Source organism: Typopeltis vanoorti, chromosome 3 (genome assembly GCF_054136105.1).
Source record: "Typopeltis vanoorti isolate ZY-2024b chromosome 3, IOZ_Tvanoo_1.0, whole genome shotgun sequence".
Classification (NCBI taxonomy): Eukaryota; Metazoa; Arthropoda; class Arachnida; order Uropygi; family Thelyphonidae; genus Typopeltis; species Typopeltis vanoorti.
The window spans coordinates 78,447,824-78,474,801 of record NC_143551.1 but is presented as its reverse complement, the minus strand read 5'-3'; the positions used below and the strand labels follow the sequence as shown (position 1 = coordinate 78,474,801).

Here is a 26,978-nt window from a genome sequence, read left to right as displayed (position 1 = left end):
ATGTTGGAACATGGTGTTAGTAATAACCAGTCCATGTCCTGAGCAGAAATCCAACAGATATTTGCCATTATTATTAGATATTTGCTCTTTTCTCCAAATTTTCCCAAAATATTTTTGTATGTCTCACAATCATTTCCTACTCTACTATTTAGATCCCCAACAAGGACCAACTTTTCATTTTTCATTGTGTCAGTTGCTTTTTCTAAAGCCTCAAAAAATTCCTCCGCTTCTACCTTAGTAGAACCTTCTGTGGGACCATAGGCACAAATAAGTCTCATTGTCCAGTTCCCCATTCTCATATTTGCCCACATTACTCTACTTGAGACTGACTGCCATTCAAGAAGATTAGCCTCGTATTTTGTGTTGAATACTATGGCTACTCCTTCTTTTCCTTGATTGTTATTGCCTGAATATAACATTTTGTATTTATTGCTCAGAAAGATCTCACCAGTTTTGGTCTTTTTTGTTTCAGTCACCCCTATTATGTCGATCTGGTACTTATCTAATTCCTCAGCTAGCTCCATTTCTTTGCCATTCAGGCTTCTTACGTTGATAGTACCGATCTTTAACTCTGGTGATGTTGAGTTGGGGTTTGTTTTCAGATTTGTTCCAGTAGCTGACTTTTCGCTGTTCGCCCTGGTTCCCTGGCGAAAACAACGGGGGCCTTGTTTAACCGGGCGACGCCCCAGCCGGCATGAAATTTTGTCATGTTGTACCATCATTTTTTATTTTGGTTTAACCAATAAGAATACAATTTGGTCGGCTAAATCCCAAATTGACAGCCCATCCTCGTTCGTTCAGTATCAAAGTAGATACCCAACAGGGTGCACCACGAGAAGGTGAGGATTGGACATTAGGTCAGAAGCCCTGGTCGGTTCTCCGCATTCCTTTAAAGGCTATGTGGAGGTCTCCTCTCAGTTATACAGCTTTGACCCTTAAGCACCCCATTTAGCAGCATGATGCTGTATATAGTGGCATTTTAGGTTATATTCCTTGTGCACAGACAATACTTGCAAACACACAAGGCACTGTGGTGTGTTGTCGTTATTGTTTATAAACAGAAATTCTTTTCCCCATTTCTCCTGAAATGACCTGTTTTCTTCGTAGATATTACATTTCTTACTCATAGTACACAAAGGCTGAAGTAACTGACCAGGGGGAGATTGCAAACTGCAACAATAACACTGTTAACTGTGAAACCGAGTCTCTGAAACTGATCACTGTAACCAGAGCAGAGCAGAGCATGTGACTTTCAATGATGCGTTACTCTGGAGCGCATAGAAATCTACCACTACTACAAACTCTCACAGAGAAGCAGTAGATTTTATAAATTGAGTAATCTTTTTAAAGCAGTTTTGATTCCGTGTTGAGAATATAAATTGTTTCTGTCATCAGAAATAATGAATATAACTAGTATATCAATCAGAAAATCTGCGGTTGAAATTAATAGCTAAATTGATAATACATATAATTTAATATAGTTTTTATCCTGCCGCAGGCCGCACAAAATTACGTTACGGGGCTGCATGCGGCCTGCTGTTGGCCACCTATGGTATACATTGATGTGCAAACTCTTGACAGTTATGAGTACATATTTAACTCACTGTTTATTTAACATGTCAGTTAAATAAATGGTGGTTTCTAACCACATTTGTGTTAGTTAAAATGGAGAATAGGATTGTAAAATAGGAAAAAGAATGTAAAATACCAGTCATTATTTCAGATTGCATCATTCAGCTGATTTCAACCAGTTATTGCTCAATTGTTTTAACCACTTCATCTAAATAAAAAAAAAAAAAGCATGTTAAGCCTGAGGAAGCAGAAGAATTTAGAAGTGGCTACTTTGGCGATATGTGAGTAGCTGCAATATATATTCATGTTATTTTTTTAGTTGTTGAGAATGCCAACTTCCCTCAAGCAAAATACCATAACAGCAGCAACATTAATGACATTACTAATTATTAAATGTTAGTAAAGTGCATTTCTAAGTTGCAGCCAACCTTCTACTTTGGTAAATGGCTCACTTTACTTCCTTTGGTATACATTGATGTGTATACCAAAGACAGATTACTTAAGTATGTATAGTGTGGTACCTAACATAGTTGATGTTTAAAGATATCATTGTCCAGATACTTTGAGATATTGGTTGTATAACTTTCGTCCTCATCTTTATGCCACTGTTAAGGATTAAGCTGAGATATATTGAGGATGGTAAAATAATATTTATTAATCTCCTGTAAGTTAACTGCCATGATCAAATTAGAAGCATGTGTGTATAAGTTCTTATGAGACTCTTGACATGAAAGTGACAAGATTTCAGTGGGCTGGGCAAGGAGGATCTACTTAGGTTTTAACACTTTTTTTATATTATTATAGACTAGCAAAAAAAAAAAGTTCATTATCATAAATAAATTGACTAAACTGACAGCTGTGCACTAATAAGGCTTGCACTGTTTTTGAGATATGGTAATCTTTTTTTGATGTAGGCACATACTCTTTATCACAAGAAGAGTATGTCAGAGTACTTTCTGTGTGTGCGTGTGCACTAACATGACCTTGTATGGGATGCGCTGTTATATGGTGCTATCATATCAGTAGTTGTATATGGAATCTCGGAATTCCCTAAGAGGTCGTTCCAGCTAACACAATGCCTCTCATGCTGTCCATAAAGTTATTCACTGGCAACTAATATAACATCTTGCCTTGGGGACTTCTTTTGATGGGGGAACTTGTTGAAAGTTTATATCTAGTAAATATTCCACATGTAAACTATTTGAACACTTACAAGTAAGTTAACAGTAACAGCAATACAGAATATTTGAAATAGACTAACATCATGTACATGCAACATTATACAAGCACACGATTTACATTCTATAATGATGTAATGTGTAGTGTCTGGGAACTGCATATACCAGATATTTGATGAAAGATGTCCAAACCTGATGTACTATCAGACTTTCTATTTACATGGATTAAGGTAGAAAACTCCCAACAGGAATGCAGTCAGGAATACATATCCATATTTGAAGTAGAAAAAGTCATGAAAAACCTGAAATGTGGAAAGGCAGCTGGAATAGATGAAATAGAGCCATGAATACTCAAATATGGAAGTATAAAAGATTTACAGTTCTGCATTGCATAATTCAGAAGCCTGGTCAGAGAATCGAACTGAAGAGGATTCAAGCGAAGCTCTCATAGTACCCATCTATAAAAACAGAAATAAAACTTTATGTAAGAATTATTATTATGTGACACCTCTAGGGAGTCCAAAGACTCATTGAGGGAGGGCACCTACTCTACAACTCTGTATCCAGCACTCACTCCACCAACTATGATGAGCCGCAACTATACCAACGCCATCTACCACCTGCCACCACCATTAGTATTTTCACTGCCAATCAGAAACATTCTTGCCCCATGGCCAGAGTTGAGCCTGCAGCCTTTTGGCTGGAAAGTGGATATGCTAACCACTCTGCCAACCAGGCCAGAATTACCGACATATTTCCCTACCTTAGTGTTTCTGGTAAGATTTATGCAAGAGGGGGTGATATGATAGAGGTATATAAACTTTTAAATGGGTTTTATATGATATCGTCCTTACATGTCAAGGTTCGCTTTAACATAGCAATTATCCTCTGAGTTGTATTTACAACTCTTGCTATGTGAACTTTGAACTTTAAATTCTTATACATCATTACACCAAGATCCCTTGCCTCTTCAGTTTCTTGTAGCATAACCCCGCTACGAGAAACTGAAGCGAGGTTATGCTACAAGAAACTGAAGAGGCAAGGGATCTTGTAGCATAACCCCGCTAATATAATATGCTGCTGGAACTCTAATCACGCCAAAGTGCATAACTTTACATTTAATAACATTAAACCGATAGCCATTTCATTTGCCCAGATTTCAGTCCATTCAAATCATTTTGTAATTGCTGAATATCAGTAGCATCCCTGATTGCCCTGCCTATCTTTGCATCATCAGCAAATAATTGCAAATCTGATGATAGATGCCGCTTGATGTCATTAATGTATTAATTGAACAATAATGGCCCAAGAACTGAACCCTGAGGTAGACCACCGGTTACCTTAAATCTGCCAGATTTAAGGTAACCGGTGGTCTACGCACCAACTGTATACCACTTTTTGATATATGTCTGTCAGCTATCCCCTGATCCAAGTCAATAGATTATATTCCAATCCCATATTCTCCAATTTACGCAACATCCTATCGTGTAGTAACCTATCAAATGCATTAAAAAAATCCAACATTATCATAGGGTATCCATTCCCTTTATCCAACTCGGCCATAACATTGTTATAGAATATGAGCAAATTGCTAAAACATGACCTTCCTTCAGTAAACTGTTGTGTCCCCCTTTTACCTTCCTATAATTGTTAATTACTCTTACAAGTTTATTTTTTATCTTGTTTGTAACAAATTTCTTATTATACGTGATATCACCCAAATACAAGGTATTCCAGCTCTTGCTTCCCTTAGTGTCCTAAAACATTTATATTTTATAGCTGCGCCATTTAGGACATTTAGTTTATGAAAGAAAATCAAAACGTGAAGCAAATTCTTAAATATGTTTAGGTGTGAAACAATTATGCAGTCGTGACCTTGAACTCACAACTTAATCCCTCCTGCGCAGCAAGATTTGTGCGTTATTACAGGCGATGCATTGAATGGCAATTTCAGACAACTGAGTTTTCAATGAGCAAAAGTTTATTAGCACAATACAGTACACTAGAATTGTTAAAACTTAATTCACTACTATCATCATCATCATCAAATTCCTGCCATGTACCCTCAAGGGGTGTACAGGATATGACAGTACTACATGAAAAAATTACATCATTACTAACTTCCTATCTACAATTTTCCTCCAAATCAGTCTGTTACTTGTCAAGACTCCAACATTATTAGATCTTATATTTCTATCGTCTAAGGCACTTTATACCGTATCAATCCACCTATATCTTGGTCTTCCTCTGGGTCGTTTTCCTGCCAACCTGGCAGAGAACACTTGTTTTGCTAATATTTCCTCTCCCATTCTATTTAAGTGACCATACCACCTGAGATTAGCTCTGCTGACGCATTCCTGGATGCTGACAATGTCAAGTTATTTCCTAATATCCTCATTTTTAATATGATATTGCCATTGATGCCATCTGTTCACACCTCTAATCTTTCTCAGGACTTTCATATCTGCGGTCTCTAGTCTTTGGTCAAGTGTTTTACTTCCGACCCAGCTCTCAGATCCATAAGTTAAAACTGGTTTGAACACTGTCTTGTATACAGCTAATTTAGTGTTCCGACTAATTTCTCTCTTATTCCATATGAATTTATTCAATTGACTTCCCACCATACCAGATTTGCTGATTCTGTTGTCTATTTCTATATTTAATTTACCATCTTCAGTAAAAATCGTGCCTAAGTAGCTGAAATGTTTTACTAGTTCCACAGGTTCTCCATTCACAACACGGTTGACATTTTCAATGATTCTACCTTTTTTCATTGTCTTTGTCTTTTTATTGTTGACCTTCATACCATATCTATTACAACAGCTATTCAATTTAGTTAGAGAATCTTGCAGACGTGTAGCGGATTTATTTAGAAGTATAACATCATCTGCATATACATCTCTAATTTTGATATCAGGCTTAATACCACTTTCTTTCATAATGTGATCCATATAGATAATGAATAACAGAGGGGATAATGTACATCCTTGTCTCACACCAGATTTAACATTAAACCATCTTCCTGTACTTCCTTCAGTTCTAACTGCTGACTTACAACTCAAATAAAGACTAAGTATTGCTTGATATAATGCCCCATTGACACCATATAACTTCAGCGTATTGAATAGCTCCTCTCTTGGCCCCCTGTCATATGCCTTTTCCAAATCGACAAAACTGAAATACAGATCTTTGTTATATTCCCATGCTTTCTCGACTATTTGTCGTACAGTGAAGATCTGATCCTGACAGCCTCTATTTGGTCTGAATCTAGCTTGTTCTTCACCAAGCTTTTCTTCCACAATTCTTCTCAACCGTTTCTCAAGTATACTTGCATAGATCTTGCCAGGAACACTCAGTAGGGAAATACCTCTGTAATTCTCACATTCAGTTTTATTTCCCTTTTTATATATGGGTACTATGAGAGCTCTACTCCAATCATCAGGAATTCGTCCCTCTGTCCAGGCTTTCTGAACTATGCAGTGTAGCCACTGTAAGACTTTTATACCACCATTCTTCAGCATTTCTGGTCGAATATCATCTACTCCTGCTGCCTTACCACATTTCAAGCCTTCAATGGCTTTTTCTACTTCAAGTATGGATATGTATTCCTGACTGCATGTCTGGTCAGTGTTCTTCACTGTGCTGTCATCACTGCTTGTTTCATTTAGCAGTTTTTCAAAGTAATTACTCCATACTTCAAGGATATCTTTTTCTCCTGTTTTCATGTCACTTTTATCATCTCTAACTCCTTTTACAGCACTCTTTCCTCCATTTAAGCTTCTTCAACAACCTCCAGAATATTTTGCCACCTTCTTGAAATTTATTTTCTATATTCTTGCCAAAGTCCTCCCATGACTTTTGTTTATCTAGTTTTACACACTGTTTAGCTTTCTTACATTTGTCTCTGTATTCTGTAAGAGTAAAAGATGACTTATTTGCCAGGAACTTTTGATATGCTTTCTTCTTTTCCTTCACTGCCTCTTTAACTTCCTGTGTCCAACAGGGAGTTTTGATTTTTTTATCCTTGCAGACAACCTCACCACATGCCTCTCTGGCAGAATCAATCAATGTTTTCTTCAGAGTTTGCCACTGAATCTCCAAGGTTTGATTCCTGTTCTCAAACTCTTTCATTTTCTTTTCAATAATCTTTCTGTATTTTAGACTACAGTTCACATCTGAGAGCTGCTCAACTTTTATTCGCTTTAAAACTTTCTTACATGTCATTCTTTTCAATATGAAATTCAATTTTATTCTGCTCAAGACTAAATAGTGATCACTTCCAATTTCAAATCCTCTGTACACTCTGGTGTCTTGCACCAGGGAGAAAACATCACTATCAACAATAACATAGTCAATGAGACTTTTCTTATTCCTAGCCTCTTCTCTCCATGTGAATTTGTGCACATTTTTATGTTGGAACATGGTGTTAGTAATAACCAGTCCATGTCCTGAGCAGAAATCCAACAGGTATTTGCCATTATTATTAGCTTTGCTCTTTTCTCTAAATTTTCCCAAAATATTTTTGTATGTCTCACAATCATTTCCTACGCTACTGTTTAGATATCCAACAAGGACCAACTTTTCCTTTTTCATTGTGTCAGCAGCTTTCTCTAAAGCGTCAAAAAATTCCTCCACTTCTACCTTAGTGGAACCTTCTGTGGGATCATAGGCACAAATAAGTCTCATTGTCCAGTTCCCCATTCTCATATTTGCCCACATTACTCTACTTGAGACTGACTGTCATTCAAGAAGATTAGCCTCGCATTTTGTGTTGAATACTATGGCTACTCCTTCTTTTCCTTGATTGTCATTGCCTGAATATAACATTTTGTATTTATTGCTCAGAAAGATCTCACCAGTTTTGGTCTTTTTTGTTTCAGTCACCCGTATTATGTCGATCTGGTACTTATCTAATTCCTCAGCTAGCTCCATTTCTGTGCCATTCAGGCTTCTTACGTTGATAGTACCGATCTTTAACTCTGGTGATGTTGAGTTGGGGTTTGTTTTCAGATTTGTTCCAGTAGCTGACTTTTCGCTGTTCGACCTGGTTCCCTGGCAAAAACAACCGGGGCCTTGTTTAACCAGGCGACGCTCCACTCGGCATGAAATTTTGTCATGTTGTACCATCATTTTTTATTTTGGTTTAACCAATAAGAATACGATTTGGTTGGCTAAATCCCAAATTGCCAGCCCATCCTCGTTCGTTCAGTATCAAAGTAGATACCCAACAGGGTGCACCATGAGAAGATGAGGATTGGACATTAGGTCAGAAGCCCTGGTCGGTTCTCCGCATTCCTTTAAAGTCTATGTGGAGGTCTCCTCTCAGTTATACAGCTTTGACCCTTAAGCACCCCTAATTCAATACTAAGCTGAAACAATCCAAAGCAATACTAGCAAAACACAAATGATAGGTTATAAAATTCTATGTGGGAAGGGATTATGCCGGCACAAAAGACTCCACACGTATGATAAAAGGATATCCTCGCAAATGTTAACATTTGACTAAAACTTATCATTTGTCTGAGCACAATATTATGATACAATACCTTAATTAAACACAATTAGTTTACACTCAGTAACTCAGAAGAGTAATATGGGTTAAACAGTCCTATCACTACAATAGTAACCACATTGAATTCTTCAAACAGCTCTCAGACAAAATATAGATGATATGCATAAGTTTCTAGACACACAATTATTTTTCTGTTAACACTGACAAGCTTATTCTCTTTCTATTCTTAAATGCACTCAAGTCTTTCAATTGATCGGTAACTGAACTACAATCACAGCTACTTTAAGATTTGAAATAGTATAAGATTTTATGATACCATTTGATAAGGATCTTCTATGCTAGTCTCTGCTCTTACTCATCTGTAATCTGTAGTGGACCATATCTAAAATTTTCGGATCAAGGTGGGACTTCACGATTTTCGGCACATCAAGCTTCTTTCAAGGAAAACACAATGGATCTGCGATTCTGTAGTCGTGAGATTCACGATGTGGGAACCTACTTCTCCACAGATTTTTCCCGTTTTTTCACGAACATGGTTGATATAACATGCAGTAGTTACCTTCTTCTCAGCTGTACAGCGTCACTCCTTTCTATAATAGGGAATTGAGACCAAAATCCTGCTTACTTTGTTCCTTGTCATGGCGGAAGGAGAGAGCTCCTCACTGTCACTCAGGAAAACCACATAAGCCAACCCATACGAAGACTGGAGAACCAAGAGAGAGAGAGAGAGCCTGGTGGTGGTGGGGAGGGGGAGGTTTCCTAACCCTTTTATACCATGACCCTACCGGCACCTTCTGCAATTAATCCCCCCCATGTCTGGATACGCTTTCTGTGACCAGTTAGGGTGGCGTTTTTCTGCCGAAATTCCCGTCACTGACTTGTGGCGATGTCCAAAATCAGGAACGTTGACCTTGGACCTTACCTTGTTTCTTGCTAACCCTATGAGTCACATTTATTAAACTTTATCAGCTTACCAAAATTTTCTAAGAATTGACATAAACTTATAATCTTTTTTTCAATTGTTTAACAACGAGCCTTTACATGCAAAAATTCGTATGACCAATATTCTATAATTTAATTATCTTATTTTCAACATATTACAACAAATTTTCTTATGTGAGTTAACAAATATTCTCAGTTGTACTTCACACTTAGATGCAAGTATATTCCCCTTTTATTTTTGAAAGGATCCTACTTGTTAAATTGTGATCAAAATAAATTCCTTTTAGGAACTTTATTAATCACAAACTTTAACAAAACCCATGCTGTTCCTTGCCGAGTATAGAATGCTTATCTACCCATTTCTGTATACGAGTTCTTACCAACTTTTCTAAAATCTTCACTACCACACTAGAGATACTAATAGGTCGGTAGTTAGACACATCAGTTTTTGCCCACCTTTGTGCAATGGAACTATCATACATTCCTTCCATTCCTGTGGTATCATTCCTGAGCTGAGACTCAAGTTATACAAATGTGTGAAAGGCCTAGCCAATTCAGCTGGACATTCCTTTAGCAAACAGGTTGATATTCCATCTGTCCCTATTGACAAATTCTTATCCAGGTTATGCAAGAGTTCTTCAACCTCATTTTCATGTACTACCTCTAACTCTTCATTCAGCATACCAGTTGCACTCTGCACCATGCTGCATACACCTGATATATCTTAGCAAAGTAAGCACTCATTAACTGAACAATCGCCTCAGTTTCCGACACTCATGTACCATCTGCATTCAATGAAGTTATTCTTCCACATGCATTCTTTCTTTTGCTTACGGCATAATGATGGCCAATTTCTCTTCATACTCCGTTTTAGCTTTTTTCACAATACTCGTTACTTTTCTGGCCTGAGCTTTATATATTTCATAACTCCTCTCAATTTTATTCTCACGATATTCTTTCCACATCATCTTCTTCTTTTGGATCTGTTACTTAATAAGGCTGCACATCCATTTCACTCCCAACCTATTTATTTTTCGAACGCTAGGGATACATTGAGATACCGTCTCATTTAAGCACTTTTTCAAAAGATTCCATGCTTTGCTGACATTTTTTCCATTCAGTAACTGATACCATATGACCAAAGATAGTATTCTTCTAAGTTGATCATAATTTCCAACTTTTGTAGTTCAGCATGCAGTCTGTTTTAATCCAAACTTCAATACAAATAGATACTACTTGTATTGAGTCACCAATTGGTGGTAAAACAGCCATATTCTTGACAGATCCCTTCTGATGCTATGAGCAATCCAACACTCTTTGATCTCGAGTTCCTTCTTTCACATGCTGCTTGAGAAAGTTGTCTCGCAACAATTCAATAAATTCCTGTTCTTTCTTATCATGAGATTACTCTTCAACATCAATGTTTAGAAAATTAAAGTCACCCATAATGATCATTAGCTTGGTACTTGTACTTCTGAAGAAATCCAGTGCAAGTCTGCAAGATTCAATGACTAAATTGAATAACTGTTGTAATAAATTTGGTATGAAAATCAGCAATAAAAAGAAGATAGACAATGAAAATAGGTAGAAACATTGAAAATATCAACTGTATCTTGAATGATGAACTTTTAGAACAAACTAAATTATGGTCACAATATTTAGCGAAGCTTGTAAATTAAATATGGAAATATACATCAGAATTAGTAAAGCTGGTATATTGTAGGAAGTCAGCTGAATAAATTTATATGGAATAAGAAAGAAATTAGCTGTATAAAAAACAGTACAGGTAGTTCTCATGTTAGGAATTTTTTGGATCGGAATTTTTATTTTAAATTGTGCACGGCGAAGACGATTAGGGACGTGTACAGAATTACACACATGAATGACGTGATGATCAGTTAGAACGAGCCTTGGCAACACGAGCGTGTTATTCGTAATTTTCTTTTTAACTGTAACTCTTTCACTTTTCCAGCAATGTCAAAAAGAAGCAACATTGTAAAACCAGAAAATGAGCAAAAGAAACAATGAAAAAGCAATTACGTTAGAGAAAAAATAGAAATTATTGTGACGTTTAACGCACCTTATCTCAAAGAGACTTTTGAAATGTTATTAGAAGCAACTGATAAAGATGGAAACTTTTCTATCGGAGTATCGGAAGAGATTCAACATTTTAGACGCAATTCAGGTAACTCAGAGTGCCTGGCATAAACTTTGTCATCAGTTTAATAATGATTTTGAAGGCTTTGAAGACCCAACAAAGAACGTGAAATCTGAAACTCAAGCGATCTCAGCAGTTGCAAATCTGAAGTTTCAGAAGGTGATGTTCCTCTAATTCAAGGAGATCATTGGATTCAAATGATCTCCTTGAATTAGAGGACCAAGAAAGAAAGGAATCAAAAAAAGACAAAGAAGATAATGAAATGAAGCTCCAACTCGGTTTTTCACTTTAAAATGTCTAGAAAAAAAAGCATTTAAACTTCCCGAAAAAAGCTAAAGCAATCTTTGAATCACGAGAGTCTAATGTGGAGAACCGACCAGGGCTTCTGACCTAATGTCCAATCCTCACCTTCTCATGGTGCACTCTGTTGGGTATCTACCTGGATACTGAACAAACGAGGATGGGCTGCCGATTTGGGATTTAGCCGACCAAATTGTATTCTTATTGGTTAAACTAAAATACAAAATGATGGTACAACATGACAAAATTTCATGCCGGCTGGGGCGTCACCCGGTTAAACAAGGCCCCTGTTGTTTTCACCAGGGCGAACAGCAAAAAGTCAGTTACTGGAACAAATCTGAAAACACACCCCAACTCAACATCACCAGAGTTCAAGAGTGGTTCTATCAACATCTGGTCTTCTGGTTCCCATCTGTTATACGGCCGCGGGAGGGTAGCTATATGCTACCATTCTAGGGAGAGATGATTATGAGCAAGGTGGTTTCCCGTTGCCTTCCTTGCCATAAGTATTTATGACTGTAACCTGTGGGGTTCACGGGGCCAGTTTGCCTGCTTGCGGAATGAAAAACCCCAGATAAACTGGCGGAAAAAACCCTGCTGCCCACGCCCAAGACGGGTTGGCTATGGCTGAGGAAGATCCTTAAGCTCCTCACGTCATAGACGGGAATCGAACCTAGGACACTCCTTCCCCAGGCATATGGTTGCGAAGCGCAAAGCCACTAGGCTAACCGCGCGGACTCTATCAACATAAGAAGCCTGAATGGCAAAGAAATGGAGCTAGCTGAGGAATTGGATAAGTACCAGCTCGATACAATAGGTGTGACTGAAACAAAAAAGACAAACTGGTGAGATCTTTCTGAGCAATAAATACAAAATGTTATATTCAGGCAATGACAATCAACGAAAAGAAGGAGTAGCCATGGTATTCAACACAAAATACGAGGCTCATCTTCTTGAATAGCAGGCAGTCTCAAGTAGAGTGATTGGGGCAAATATCAGAATGGGGAACTGGACAATGAGACTTATTTGTGCCTATGGTCCCACAGAAAGTTCTACTAAGGTAGAAGTGGAGACATTTTTTTAGACTCTAGAGGAAGATACTGACACAATGGAAAAGTTGGTCCTTCTTGGGGATCTAAATAGCAGAGTAGGAAGTGATTGTCAGACATACAAAAATGTTTTGGGAAAATTTGGAGAAAAGAGCAAAGCTAATAATAATGGCAAATACCTGTTGGATTTCTGCTCAGGACATGGACTGGTTATTACCATGTTCCAACATAAAAATGTGCACAAATTCACATGGAGAGAAGAGGCAAGGAATAAGAAACGTCTCATTGACTATGTTATTGTTGATAGTGATGTTTTCTCCCTGGTGCAGGACACCAGAGTATACAGAGGATTTGAAATTGGAAGTGATCACTATTTAGTCTTGAGCAGGATAAAATTGAATCTCATATTGAAAAGAATAACGTGTAAGAAAGTTTTAAAGCGAATAAAAGTTGAGCAGCTCTCAAATGTGAACTGTCGACTAACATACACAAAGACTATTGAAGAAAAAATGAAAGAGTTTGAGAACAGAAACCAAACCTTGGAGATTCAGTGGCAAGCCTTGAAGAAAACCCTGATTGATTCAGCTAGAGAGGCATGTGGTGAAGTTGTCTGCAAGGATAGAAAAATTACAACTCCATGGTGGACACAGGAAGTTAAAGAGACAGTGAAGGAAAAGAAGAAAGCATATCAAAAGTTCCTAGCAAATAAAGCAGCTTGTGCTCTTACAGAATACAGAAACAAATGTAAGAAAGCTAAACAACATGTAAAACTTGCTAAACAAAAGTCATGGGAGGACTTTGGCAAAAACATAGAAAATAAATATCAAGTAGGTGGCAAAATATTCTGGAGGTTGTTGAAGAAGCTTAGAAATGGAGGAAAGTGTGCTGTAAAAGGAGTTAGAGATGATAAAGGTGACATGAAAACGGGAGAAAAAGATATCCTTGGGGTATGGAGTAATTATTTTGAATAACCGCTAAATGAAACAAGCAGTGATTACAGCACAGTGGTAAAAAAACTGACCAGACATGCAGTCAGGAATACATATCCATACTTGAAGTAGAAAAAGCTATCAAAGACTTGAAATGTGGAAAGGCAGCAGGAGTAAATGATATTCGACCAGAAATGCTGAAGTATGGCGGTATAAAAGTCTTACAGTGGCTGCATTGCATAGTTCAGAAAGCCTGGATAGAGGGGACGAATTCCCGATGATTGGAGTAGAGCTCTAATAGTGCCCATATATAAAAAGGGAAATAAAACTGAATGTGAAAATTACAGAGGTATTTCCCTACTGAGTGTTCCTGGCAAGATCTATGCAAGTATACTTGAGAAACGGTTGAGAAGAATTGTGGAAGAAAAGCTTGGTGAAGAACAAGCTGGATTCAGGCCAAATAGAGGCTGTCAGGATCAGATCTTCACTTTACGACAAATAGTCGAAAAGGCATGGGAATATAACAAAGATCTGTATTTAAGTTTTGTCGATTTGGAAAAGGCATATGACAAGGTGCCAAGAGAGAAGCTATTCAATACGCTGCAGTTATATGGTGTCAATGGGGCATTATATCAAGCAATACTTAGTCTTTATCTGAGTTGTAAGTCAGCAGTTAGAATTGAAGGAAGTACAGGAAGATGTTTTAAAGTTAAATCTGGTGTGAGACAAGGATGTACATTATCTCCTCTGTTATTCATTATCTATATGGATCATATTATGAAGGAAAGTGGTATTAAACCTGTTATCAAAATTGGATATGTTAATGTCAGCTCTTTGCTTTATGCGGATGATGTGGAAAGGCTAAATTATTCAATTTAGTCAAGATTCCTTGACTAAATTGAATAATTGTTGTAATAGATATGGTATGAGAGTCAGCATTAAAAAGACAAAGACAATGAAAATAGGTAGAATTGTTGAACATGTCAACTGTGTTGTGAATGGTGAACCTGTGGAACAAGTAAAACATTTCAGCTACATAGGCACGATTTTTATTGAAGATGGTAAATTAGATATGGAAATAGACAGCAGGATCAAAAAAGCTGGTATGGTATGGTAGGAAGTCAACTGAATAAATCACATGGAATTAGAGAGAAATTCGTCAAAACATTAATTAGCTGTATACAAGACAGTTTTGAAGCCAGTTTTAATTTATGATCTGAGAGCGGTGTCAGAAGTAAAACACTTGACCAAAGACTAGAGACCAGAGATATGAGAGTCCTGAGAAAGATTAGGGGTGTGAACAGATGGCATCAATGGCAGTATCATATTAAAAACGAGGATATTAGGAAAGAACTTGACATTGTCGGCATCCAGGAGTGCATTAGCAGACCTAATCTAAGTTGGTATCTTAAACAGAATGGGCGAGGAATTATTAGCAAAACAAGTGTTCTCTGCCAGGTTGGCAGGAAAACAACCCAGAGGAAGACCAAGATATAGATGGATTGATACGGTACAGTGTGCCTTAGACGACAGAAACATAAGATCTAATAATGATAATATTGGAGTCTTGACAAGTAATAGACTGATTTGGAGGAAAATTGTAGATAGGAAGTTAGTAATGATGTAACTTTTTCATGTAGTACTATCACATCTTGTACACCCCTTGAGGGTACATGTCAGGAATTTGATGATGATGATGAGTCAGACTTCGAATGATTTAGTAAATTTAAGTTAAGGGGATAAAAATCCCTTATTGTTCAGCCAGTAAACGAAACTACGATCTGTAACGTTTCATGCCGACGAACTGTCAGCAACGCTTGGATACGCTGACAGTTCGTCGGCATGAAACGTTACAGATCGTAGTTTTCGATCTTAGTTTCGTTTACTGGCTGAAAAACAATAAGGGATTTTTATCCCCTTAACTTATATCAACCTCGCCAGGAAAAAAATAGCCGTTTTTGGCTTTTCATCTTAGTTATACTATGTTATAATATAATATAGTGACACACCTTTCGCGCAATCGTTTAGCAAAAGGTGTAAGTTTTCTTCACTTTATCTTTGATATTCTAGGTCTAGCTACTCACTGATGAGACCTCAAAAAAAGGTTGAAACCTGTCTGGGTAGTGACCTCTCCTCATAATGTAAAACAGTACCACATCTCTTAAGAGCTGTGTGTTTTACATTATGAGAAAATATCAAGAACAGTGAGGGAGCTTGCTCCACCTTTGCAACGAGTTGCCGTGGTGTGGCACTACCAAGTGGTCACTTACGCTTGGATACGCTGACAGTTCGTCGGCATGAAACATTACAGATCGTAGTTTTCGATCTTAGTTTCGTTTACTGGCTGAAAAACAATAAGGGATTTTTATCCCCTTAACTTATATCAACCTCGCCAGGAAAAAAATAGCCGTTTGGCTTTTCATCGATTTAGTAAATTTTTCCGGGAAATGAATAATGCTTCTACTTTCTGTTGAACTATTTTAAACAAAAAAAAGAAGTGAAAGTCAACAAAGTAGATGCTCGAGGCCTTCTTTGAAAAAAAAAATGGACCGAAGATTCCTAGTATATCTCATACTACCTCGACTGCTGCCTATTCACTCAGTGATGTAGAAATGAGCTAATTTTTTTCAAAGAATCTTTTTTAATTAAACATTTTTCTTATGTATTTTTTAAATATGTAAATCTTTGGCCAGTAAAGTCTTTTCTTATTATTTAATATTAATTTTATATTTTATATATTCCTTCTTGCGAACATAACTCTTGCTTTTAGCATTATTTCTAAGACAAATAATTTCCCACTTTACGAATTCCTGATTTACGATCAGTCTCCAGTAACCAATTAAGTCGTAAAGGCAGGAACTACCTGTATTCAAACAAATTTTAAGTTGCTGTTCTGAGAGCTGTGTTTGAAAAAAAACACTTGATCAAAGACTAGATACCTCTGACGTGAGAGTTCTGAGAAAGATTACGGGGAAGTGAACAGATGGCATCAATGGCAGTATCGCATCAAAAAATGAGGATATTAGGAAAGAACTTGTCACTGTTAGCCAGAAACATTCGTAGAGCTAATCTCGGTGGTTTTTGATGTGATACTGCCATTGATGCCATCTGAACAGAATGGGAGAGGAAAGATTAGCAAAACAATTGTTGTTTGCCAGGTTGATGGGAACAAGATTCAGAGGAAGACAAGATGTAGATGGATTTGTGCATTAAAACACAGAAATAGAAGATCTGATAATATTGGAGTCTTGACAGATAACAGATTAATTTGGAGAAAAATTATTGATTGCAAATTAGTAAGGTTATATCTTTTTCATGTAGTACTAACATACTTCTAAATTTTTCGGAAATTACAACGTAAACTAAATTATTAATTATAAAAACTTTAATAACTACCTGTATTTTGGCAATGCTGCATTGTCATCTTCAGGAATCACAAAACAGTGATATGTGCATGCAGGCACTCACACTAGGGAAAGCTGAAGAAAGGCAACTGAAGGCAGTCCTAGAATCCTAAAAGGTGCCCCCCCAGTGGGCTAAATTGGGTTGTCTTGGCTGTTGTGCAGATGATCTTAGAATGTATGTTTCCCAATTTTGGGGCAGTTTTATGCCCAAATTTGTTGAGGTTTGGGAAGTTTTTTTTTCAGAGCTAAGGCTGATTCAAGAAATAATCTTTCGTACTGGTAAAAGTATGAAGAAACTATTAGTCTCTTCTACTTCTGTTTATCCTGCAGCAGAGAAATTAGTCCGTATCCTATTCCTAAGAATGATGACAAATCTTAGCCTTCAAAATACTGCCTTATTTCTCTCACTTTAGGTTTTTATCAGGTAAGAGTGAAATCCATTAATATTCAACTGATTAAAATAATCATCATCATCAAATTCCGGACATTTACCCTCAAGGGATGTACAGGATATGATAGTACTACATGAAAAATTTAAATCATTATTAACTTCCTATCTACGATTTTCCTCCAAATCAATCTATTACCTTGACAGGTAATAGATTGATTTACCATATCAATCCACCTATATCTTGGTCTTCCTCTGGGTCTTTTTCTTGCCAACTTGGCAGAGAACACTTGTTTTGCTTATCTTTCCTCTCCCATCTGTTTAAGTGACCATACTACCTGAGATTAGCTCTGCTAACACATTCCATGCTAACAATGTCAAGTTCTTTCCTAATATTCTCATTATTAATATGGTATTGCCATCAATGCCATCTGTTCACACCCCTAATCTTTCTCAGGACTCTCATATATCTCTGGTCTCTAGTCTTTGGTCAAGTGTTTTACTTCTAACCCAGCTCTCAGATCATAAATTAAAACTGGCTTCAAAACTGTCTTGTATACAGCTAATTAATGTTTTGACGAATTTCTCTCTTATTCCATGTGATTTATTCAGTTGACTTCCTACCATACCAGCTTTTTTGATCCTGTTGTCTATTTCCATATTTAATTTACCATCTTCACAAAAAATCGTTTCTAAGTAGCTGAAATGTTTTACTTGTTCTATAGGTTCTCCATTCACAATGTATTGATATTTTCAATGCTTATGCCTATTTTTGTTGTCTTTGTCTTGTTATTGCTAACCTTCATGCCATATCTATTATAACCGTTATTCAATTTAGTCAAGGAATCTTGCAGACTTGTAGCAGATTTATTTAGAAGTATAACATCATCTGCATAAAGCAAAGAGCTGATATTAACATCTCCAATTTTGATATCAGATTTAATACCAGGCAGAGAAGTATACAGGAAGATGGTTTAATGTTAAATCTGGTGTCAAACAAGAATGTACATTATCCCCTCTGTTATTCATTATCTATATGGATCACATTATGAAGGAAAGTGATCCATATAGATAATGAATAACAGAGAGAATAATGTACATCCTTGTTTGACACCAGGTTTAACATTAAACCATCTTCCTGTACTTCCTCCAATTCTAACTGCTGACGGCATCATCAAATTCCTGCCATGTACCTTCAAGGGGTGTACAGGATATGATAGTACTACATGAAAAATTTACATCATTACTAACTTCCTATCTACAATTTTCCTCCAGATCAATCTGTTACTTGTCGAGCCCCCAATATTATCAGACTCCTATTTTCATTGTCATTGTCTTTTTATTGCTGACCTTCATACCATATCTATTACAACAGTTATTCAATTTAGTCAAGGAATCTTGCAGATTCGTAGCGGATTTATTGATAAATATAACATCGTCCGCATAAAGCAAAGAGCTGGCATTAACATCTCGAATTTTGATATTATGTTTAATACCACTTTCCTTCATAATGTGATCCATATAGATAATGAATAACAGAGGAGATAATGTACATCCTTGTCTCACACCAGATTTAACTTTAAACCATCTTCCTGTACTTCCTTCAATTCTAACTGCTGACTTACAACTCCAATAAAGACTAAGTATTGCTTGATGTAATGCCCCATTGACTCCATATAACTGTAGCGTATTGAATAGCTTCTCTGTTGGCACCTTGTCATATGCCTTTTCCAAATCGACAAAACTCAAAAGAGATCTTTGTTATATTCCCATGATTTCTCGACTATTTGTCGTAAAGTGAAGATCTGGTCCTGACAGCCTCTATTTGGCCTTTTTGTTCTTCATCAAGCTTTTCTTCTACAATTCTTCTCAACCATTTCTCAAGTATACTTGCATATATCTTTTACAGGAATACTCAGAAGGGAAATACCTCTGTAATTCTCACATTCAGTTTTATTTCCCTTTTCATATATGGGTACTATTAGAGCTCTACTCCAATCATCAGGAATTTGTTCCTCTGTCCAGGCATTCTGAACTATGCAGTGAAGCCACTGCAAAACTTTTATACCACCATACTTCAGCATTTCTGGTTGAATAATATTTTGCCACCTTCTTGATATTTATTTTCTATGTTGCTTGATATAATGCCCCACTGACACCATATAACTGTAGCGTTTGAATAGCTTCTCTCTTGGCACCTTATCATATGCTTTTTCCAGATCCACAAAACTTAAATACAAATCTTTGTTATATTCTCATGATTTCTCAACTATTTGTTGTAAATGAAAATCTGATCCTGCCAGCCTCTATTTGGCCTGAATCCAGCTTGTTCTTCACCAAGCTTCTCTTCCACAATCCTTCCAAGTATACTGGCATAAATCTTACCAGGAACACTCAGTAGAGAAATACCTCTGTAATTCTCGCATTCAGTTTTATTTCCCTTTTTATATATAGGTACTATGAGAGCTCTACTCCAATCATCTGGAATTCATCTCTCTGTCCAGCCCTTCTGAACTATGCAGTCTAGCTGCAACTGCAAAACTTTTATACCTCCATACTTTGGCATTTCTGGTCGAATATTATATACTCCAGCTGCCTTTCCACATTTCAGACTTATAATGGCTTTTTTTATTTCAAGTATGGATATTCATTCCTGATTGCATGCCTGGTCAGTGTTTTTTATCACTGTGCTGTCATCACTGGTAGTGTCATTGTAGTTATTGGTGGCCTTGATGATTGTATCCTTCAAATGGGTCCATTTTTCCTCTATGTTTTTCTTTTCCCTCTCTCCAGTTTTAATGCTTTCATCAGTTTGCTGTTTATAGTTTCTGTGGTTTACAGGGTACTTATGCTCCATTTGGGCCTTTTCCTTGGATGTGACAACTTTTTAAATTTCAAATTACATTTCAATGAAACCAAATTGTGGTCACTATCAATATCAGCTCCCGGGTAACTTTTGCATGATTTTACATGATTTTTAAATCTATTTCTTGTCATAATATAATCTATTTGGTACCTTCCTATATCCCCTGGCATTTTCCAAGTATACCTTCTTTTTGGTACCTCATACCAGGTATTAATGATGATCAGATTGAATTGGTGGCAGAACTCCAAAAGTCTATCTCCTCTTTCATTTCGGCATCCAAGTCCATCCTTTCCCACCTCTCTACCATCTTTGCCTTCACCAATGACTGCATTCCAATCCCCCATGACAATAAGATTATCTTCCTTCTTGGTCAGTTTGATTAGATTCTCAATATCTACATATATTCTCTCGACTTCATCATCACTGTGGTCGCTAGTAGGCATGTAAGCTTGTATTATAATATTTGTTGGTTTTGCTTCTAGTTTTACCATTATCAATCTGCCACTACATTTTACTGAGTTGATTACTCTTCTTCCCCATTCCTTATTGAGAACCATCGCAACTCCATTTTTTGCTGTCTCATCACCTGATTAAATGATTCTGTAATCACCACTCCAAAAGTCTCCAGTTCCAGTTCATCTCATTTCACTAATTCCCAATATGGCTATTTTTAATCTATCCATTTCGCTCTTGAAATTTTCCAATTTGTAGGAGGGTTCTCAAATTCCACATCCCAATGAATGTACAGGATTTCGCTGGTTTACGACCTGGGAAGCCTTGCTTCTTCCCCTGCAGTGCACAAGTATTGAGCCATTGTGCGCTTTTACTGTCTTTTAGAATGTCCATCCATACTGTTATCTTTCTAGGGAAAAATAGAACAAGGTGGTATCCCCTTGCCTTCCTTGTCCAGCAATAGCCTTCTAGAGAGGCTCAGTGTGCTAGCCGTTTCTCATTCCTCATGATTATCTGCCTACCACAGTATCCTTTACACCATTGTTACTTATGGTGATCTTCTGCTGATCAGGATGGAATTTGTTGCTGCCCCAACTTCCAGCGGGCTGTAACTTATTTAATGGCGGTTGCATGTCGCATCCACATCAGTAGAAATGTGTGGCTTTTTATTGAGATAACCATGCCACTGTCTATCTAACCACTTCCTGTTGGTAGATGCTGTCCCATTGTCCACGACTGCTTATTCATAGGTTTTCCTGTTTATTCGCAGCTAACCTCTGTATCCAGAGGCCATTCCCCTATCTGCAACCCAGGGACGTGCTTGGTAGCATGGGACCCATGCCCCATTGACCCTTAAGCACCCCCCAAAAAAAATCGTTATGGATTTTACTATTTTTGATTAACAGGAGTTCTTTTTTTTTTTTTTACTTATACCTACCTTTGAAAAGATGAATGGAAAATTTGAGAAAATTAAGTAGTTGCTCTTAATATCTGTAAAACATTTGGGTTTGACACAGATATTTTAAGTAATTCTCATGTTATGCTGTATGTTCTTTCACCTATTCTCCTCCTCCTGTATAAATCATCTTTCCCCATTACAAATCTAGTCCACAAAGTTGTTGTCGATGATGTATGTTTTTTAGTTCTTGTCAATACATATTTTACTACATAAACAAACTTGCAGAATATCTCTTGATATACACATCGCAAGATTTTTATGCACGTGTCAATTTTTTTTTAAAAAATTGATTCCATACAAGTCACATACTGCTCCAACAACTAAATGCTGTTTTCCCCCTCGATGATGTTGCTCTAGAACAAGCGTGTCAAACTCAAAGGCTAACTCAGGCCAATTAAACGAAATTTAAGTTTATGTGGGCCACAAAAAACAAAAACTTCAATTTTCATAAAAACGCAGGTTTATTTTGAAAAGTACAGTATAAAAAAAGAACAAGAACAACGATAAAATTAATGTTTTCTCCCTGACGCTTGGCATCTCTTCTCTGCTACTATCTTTCCTACTTTGGGGGAAATCTTGTTCGCAGTGATTACTTTCAAAACTGATCCAAGGCGAATGTCAGTAATTCTGGATCTGACGGGAGACTTATTTCCCTTCATAATTGTCAATAACTGCTCACACCAATAAGTACTTCCAAACATGGATATAATTTTATATGCGAATTTTCGAATATTTTTAAACCTGGCAGGTAAATATTTGTAAAATCCAGGCACGTCAACTTCACTGAATTTTGTCTTCAAATCTGAATCGCACTGGATCTCAATTACCTCCATTTGCATTTGATTAGGTACTGATTCAATATTTATTGAAGAAAACAAAGAAAACTTGTCTTCCAAAAATTTTAAATCTGCAAACCTTGTTTCAAATTCAGTTCTAAGACTTACAATTTTTTCTGCGTATTTTTGATACTATGCAGTTTCACTTAAACTTGATTTGTTCATATTGCATGTTGGAAAGTGCGTTAAATCTTCATTTTTCAACTGCTTTTCCCAAAGAACTAGTTTACATTTGAATGCCTTAACTTGGTCACACATGTTCGTAATGATCTGATCTTTTCCTTGCAGTTTTAAATTTAAATCATATAAATGTTTTGTTATATCAACCATGAAGGATAAATCTTGCAACCACACTGTGTCAAAAAACAGGCTTGTGTCTTGATTTTTAGTCAGTGTTATTAAGCACTGACCTATTTCTTCTTTCAAGTCCCAGAATTGTTTAAGAATCTTGGAGCAGGATAGCCAACGTACCTCGGTCTAGTAGAACAAACCGGAATATTCGCTGTCTTAATTCACTTAAGAAAGCAAGAACTGTTCACTGATTTAAGCCTCGAGATTTTATGAAATTAATGATTTTTTTGATAGATGTCAACACATTTTCCATGTTTATTACTTTTGCACATAATATTTCTTGATGTATAATGCAATGCATATGATGAATCTTGGATTTGTCATAAATTTCACATTGTATTTTTTTTGCAGTAATGCCACAAAACCGTTGTTTTTTCCAGTCATAGAAGGAACGCCATCTGTAGCTACAGAAGTTAATTTTGACAGAGGTAGATTGTATTTTTGCAGAAGTTCAAAAGCACAATTAAATATATCTTGTCCTATATTAGCGTTATGCATTGGTACTAGTTCCAATAATTCCTCAAAAATGTTGAAATCTGTGTCGCAAGTACGAAGAAACACAGCTAATTGAGCTATGTCCCCAGTGTCTGTACTCTCATCAACAGGCAATGGAAAAAGCTTCGAAACTAGATGATTTTGCTTTGATCTGAACACTTAAATTGTCAGTCAAATCAGTAATTCTTTCCGAACTGTATTTTGAGACAAAGAGATTGTTTGAAAAGCCTTCATATTTTCAGGACAAATAATTTCTGCAGCTTTAATTAGACATTCCTTAATGAAATCACCTTCAGTAAAAGGTTTCTAGTGTTTAGCTATCAACTCCGACAAGACGTAGCTTGCATGCACCGCCGCTTCACTTTCTGGTGATACTATAGTAAACATGAATTGTTGTTTTTTCTGTCCCGACTTGAGCTCTTTCAACTTTTCTTGTCTCGTTAATCCCTCGTAATTATCATATTTTGATTTATGTTGTTCATAGTGACGATTAATGTTGTATAACTTTGGTACACTGATAACATTATTACATATTAAGCAGATTATTTTATTTTTTACTTCACAGCAAAAATACTCCAATTCCCATTTTTCTTGGAAATTTCGATGTTCGTCAGCAATTTTTCGTTTATTACTATCACTTGGTTTCGATAGAGACATGCTGAATATTTTAATAAAAACTGATATTTTTTCTTGAACATCAACTGACCAGACACTAAATAACTGCACAAATTAATAAGCATAACGCATAACGTAAATGAACTTATTTTTCTTGTTCACCGAAAGCGAAATATTTCCTGTTACGCACACCAAACAAGTCAGTTCAAACAAGACTGACGACTAGACGTGTGCATGGTACTGGCATGTGATAGTGGGTATATAATCGGCTGGTAGAAATAGTGGGGGAAATGGTTCGCCTGCGTGTAAAGGAAATGCATGCAACACGGCTATATGTAGTAATCACTTTCATTGGCAAATGTTTAGCTGGGCCGCAAAAATATTCGTCACGGGCCGCGAGTTTGACATCCATGCTCTAGAAGCTCTAAAATTTCTTGACACTGTTCTACAGAGCAATTTGGTGGATCAGAAATCCATCTTTGATTTATCCTACTCTTTGCACAAATTCACTTGACATCACACATTTTCTGCAGGTATTTCCAATATTGTAGTTTATCATAAAAGATATCTGTCATTCTCCCAGTTCCCTCTAAATCTCTTAAGATCTGCTCAGGAGTTAGTCACTACTTGTTCACAGGTTAAATAAAAATAATTCATAGAAAACATTTCCCCTACTGTTGTTCTTTAGTACAAACCTCCCTTATGTTTTTTCTAGGAAATACAATCCACTGTTCTTCAAATCCACTTCTGATGGATTTCATTTCAATCTTCATCTTTCCACCCATCTGTAATATGAGGTTTTCTTTGACCATTATATATATATATATATTAAGATTTTTATAATTGATATAATTTATCCTATTTTAATTTTTAAGTTTGATATTAATAAAATTATTATTAATAATTTTATTATTATATAAAATTGATATTAAGTGTTTTAATATCAATTAAACTATATTTTTGTGCATTAGTAAAAATATTTCATTTAGTATAACTGGCTCTTCAATAAACTGAATTTTCTCTTTAGGGCGCATCATTGATTGTGCCTTTACGTTAACTTTTAATTCAAAGTATGACCGGCTCTTAGAAGCAGTTAGAGAAGCAACAAATACAGGAATTAAGGTAACTACAAAAATTTGATATTATAATTTGCCTTTCATTTTATGCATGTTTAAAATACACTCGGGTCTCTTTATATGTGGTTTTGAAGTTATGCTATGTATATTTCATGCAAATTCAGGGTTTTCCCATTGTATGTAATGAATAGTGTGTTGCAGCACATCCTGGTGTAACATGAGTAACGTGTAAGCAGTGAGTGTCTGTGAAGTTTAATTTTGTATGTGAATAAGTGTTTGTCTTTTCATTATTGTAAGTCTAAATTTTGCTAATTTTTATTTTAAAGATTTAAAATCTTTAAAATAAAAGATAAAATAAATTTAAATTTTTCCCAATGGAGAAAAAACAGCACCAAAGAAAAGCAGTTTCTTTAGAAATGAAAATTGCAATTTTAGATTGCTTAGCGAAAAGAGAGGGATCTACGACGATTGGTAAACATTTTAATTTAGGCGAATCTACTATAAGAGCAATTAAAAAGAATGAAGTCGCAATAAGAAAATCGGTCCTTTCTGGCACAAAATTAAGTGCTAAATTATCATTGTACTCAAGAGATGCTTTGTTAGAAAAAACGGAACGAGTGCTTGTAATTTGGATTGAAGAATTAACTCAAAGAAGAATTCCTATAAGTGGTTATTTAATTAAACAAAAAGCTCTTCGGTTTTATGAACAAATGAAGCAATTGGAGCCATCTGCTTCTGCTTCCCAGGCTGATAAAGAATTTTCAGCTAGCAAAGGATGGCTAACCGGGTTTTAGAAAGGAATGCACTTCATAACATGAAGATTATTATTATTGTTTTTGTTGTTCCGGGCAACTCCAAGGAGTCGACAGACTCATCGAGGGAGGCCCTAACATCATGTCAAGAACAACTATTCAACATTCACACAGTATCTATCATACCTTGCCTTGAACTCATTCACGGTCGTAGCACCCACAACAGACTCTGGAAGCTTATTCCACTCATTCACTACTCTCCAAGTAAAAAACCTAGCTCTAACACCCTTGTCAACCACGCTCTTGCCCAGCTTCCATGCATGGCCCCTAGTCCTCCCACCACCAATCATATTTTCAAAAATATCTTCTGGATCAATCTTATAGAAACCCTTTAGTAATTTGAATGTCTCAATCATATCACCCCTCCTTCGCCTATCGACCAATTTCTGCAACCCACAAATCTTCACCCTATTCTCATAAGGTTCATTCCACACACCTGCTATCATCTTGGTCACTCGTCTCTGGATCCTCTCCACTTCCTCCCCATCACAAAGAAACCCTGGTGCCCATAACTGGGCACAGTAGTCCAGATTGGGTCTTATCAAGGCTCGATACAGAGGAACAACAACTTGTTTGTCTCTGCATGTTAAAATGTTTTTCAGAAGCCAAGTGATTTGGTGAACTGTTTTAGTCACTTTTGCAATGTGCCCCCTAAACTTCAATTCCCTATTCACCAACACTCCCAAATCCTTGGCCTCATCAATCTCCTGGAGTACGGTTCCACCAATGCGATATATGACTGCTATTCTTTTCACCCCAAAGTGCATAACCTTACACTTTGGCACATTAAATTGACATCCATTTATCCTAGCCCAGTCCTCCAAACTATCCAAATCATCCTGTAAAATTTTGACATCCTGTGCACTCATAATTGCTCTACCCAACTTTGCATCATCAGCAAACAAGTGAACACTTCCTCTCAAATCCTTTCCTACATCATTGATGAACAAATTGAAAAGCAGTGGTCCAAGAACAGAACCTTGTGCCACTCCACTAGTCACAAGCCGTCTTTTAGACTCCACTCCTGAATAACACTCTCTGGTATCTCTCCTTCAACCACCCTTCTATCCATCTCACCAACCCT

General features: G+C 36.6%; 1 protein-coding gene across 1 annotated transcript in view; it reads left to right on the top strand.

Moving 5' to 3' along the window:
* The window catches only part of und (methionyl aminopeptidase und), a 219,942-nt gene that overhangs the window by 126,337 nt on the left and 66,627 nt on the right, over positions 1-26,978 (top strand). Inside the window, exon 8 of the mRNA XM_090415735.1 lies at positions 25,034-25,128. Within this exon, the coding sequence (XP_090271861.1) occupies positions 25,034-25,128 (95 nt within the window). The remainder of the gene's footprint in view (positions 1-25,033; positions 25,129-26,978) is intronic.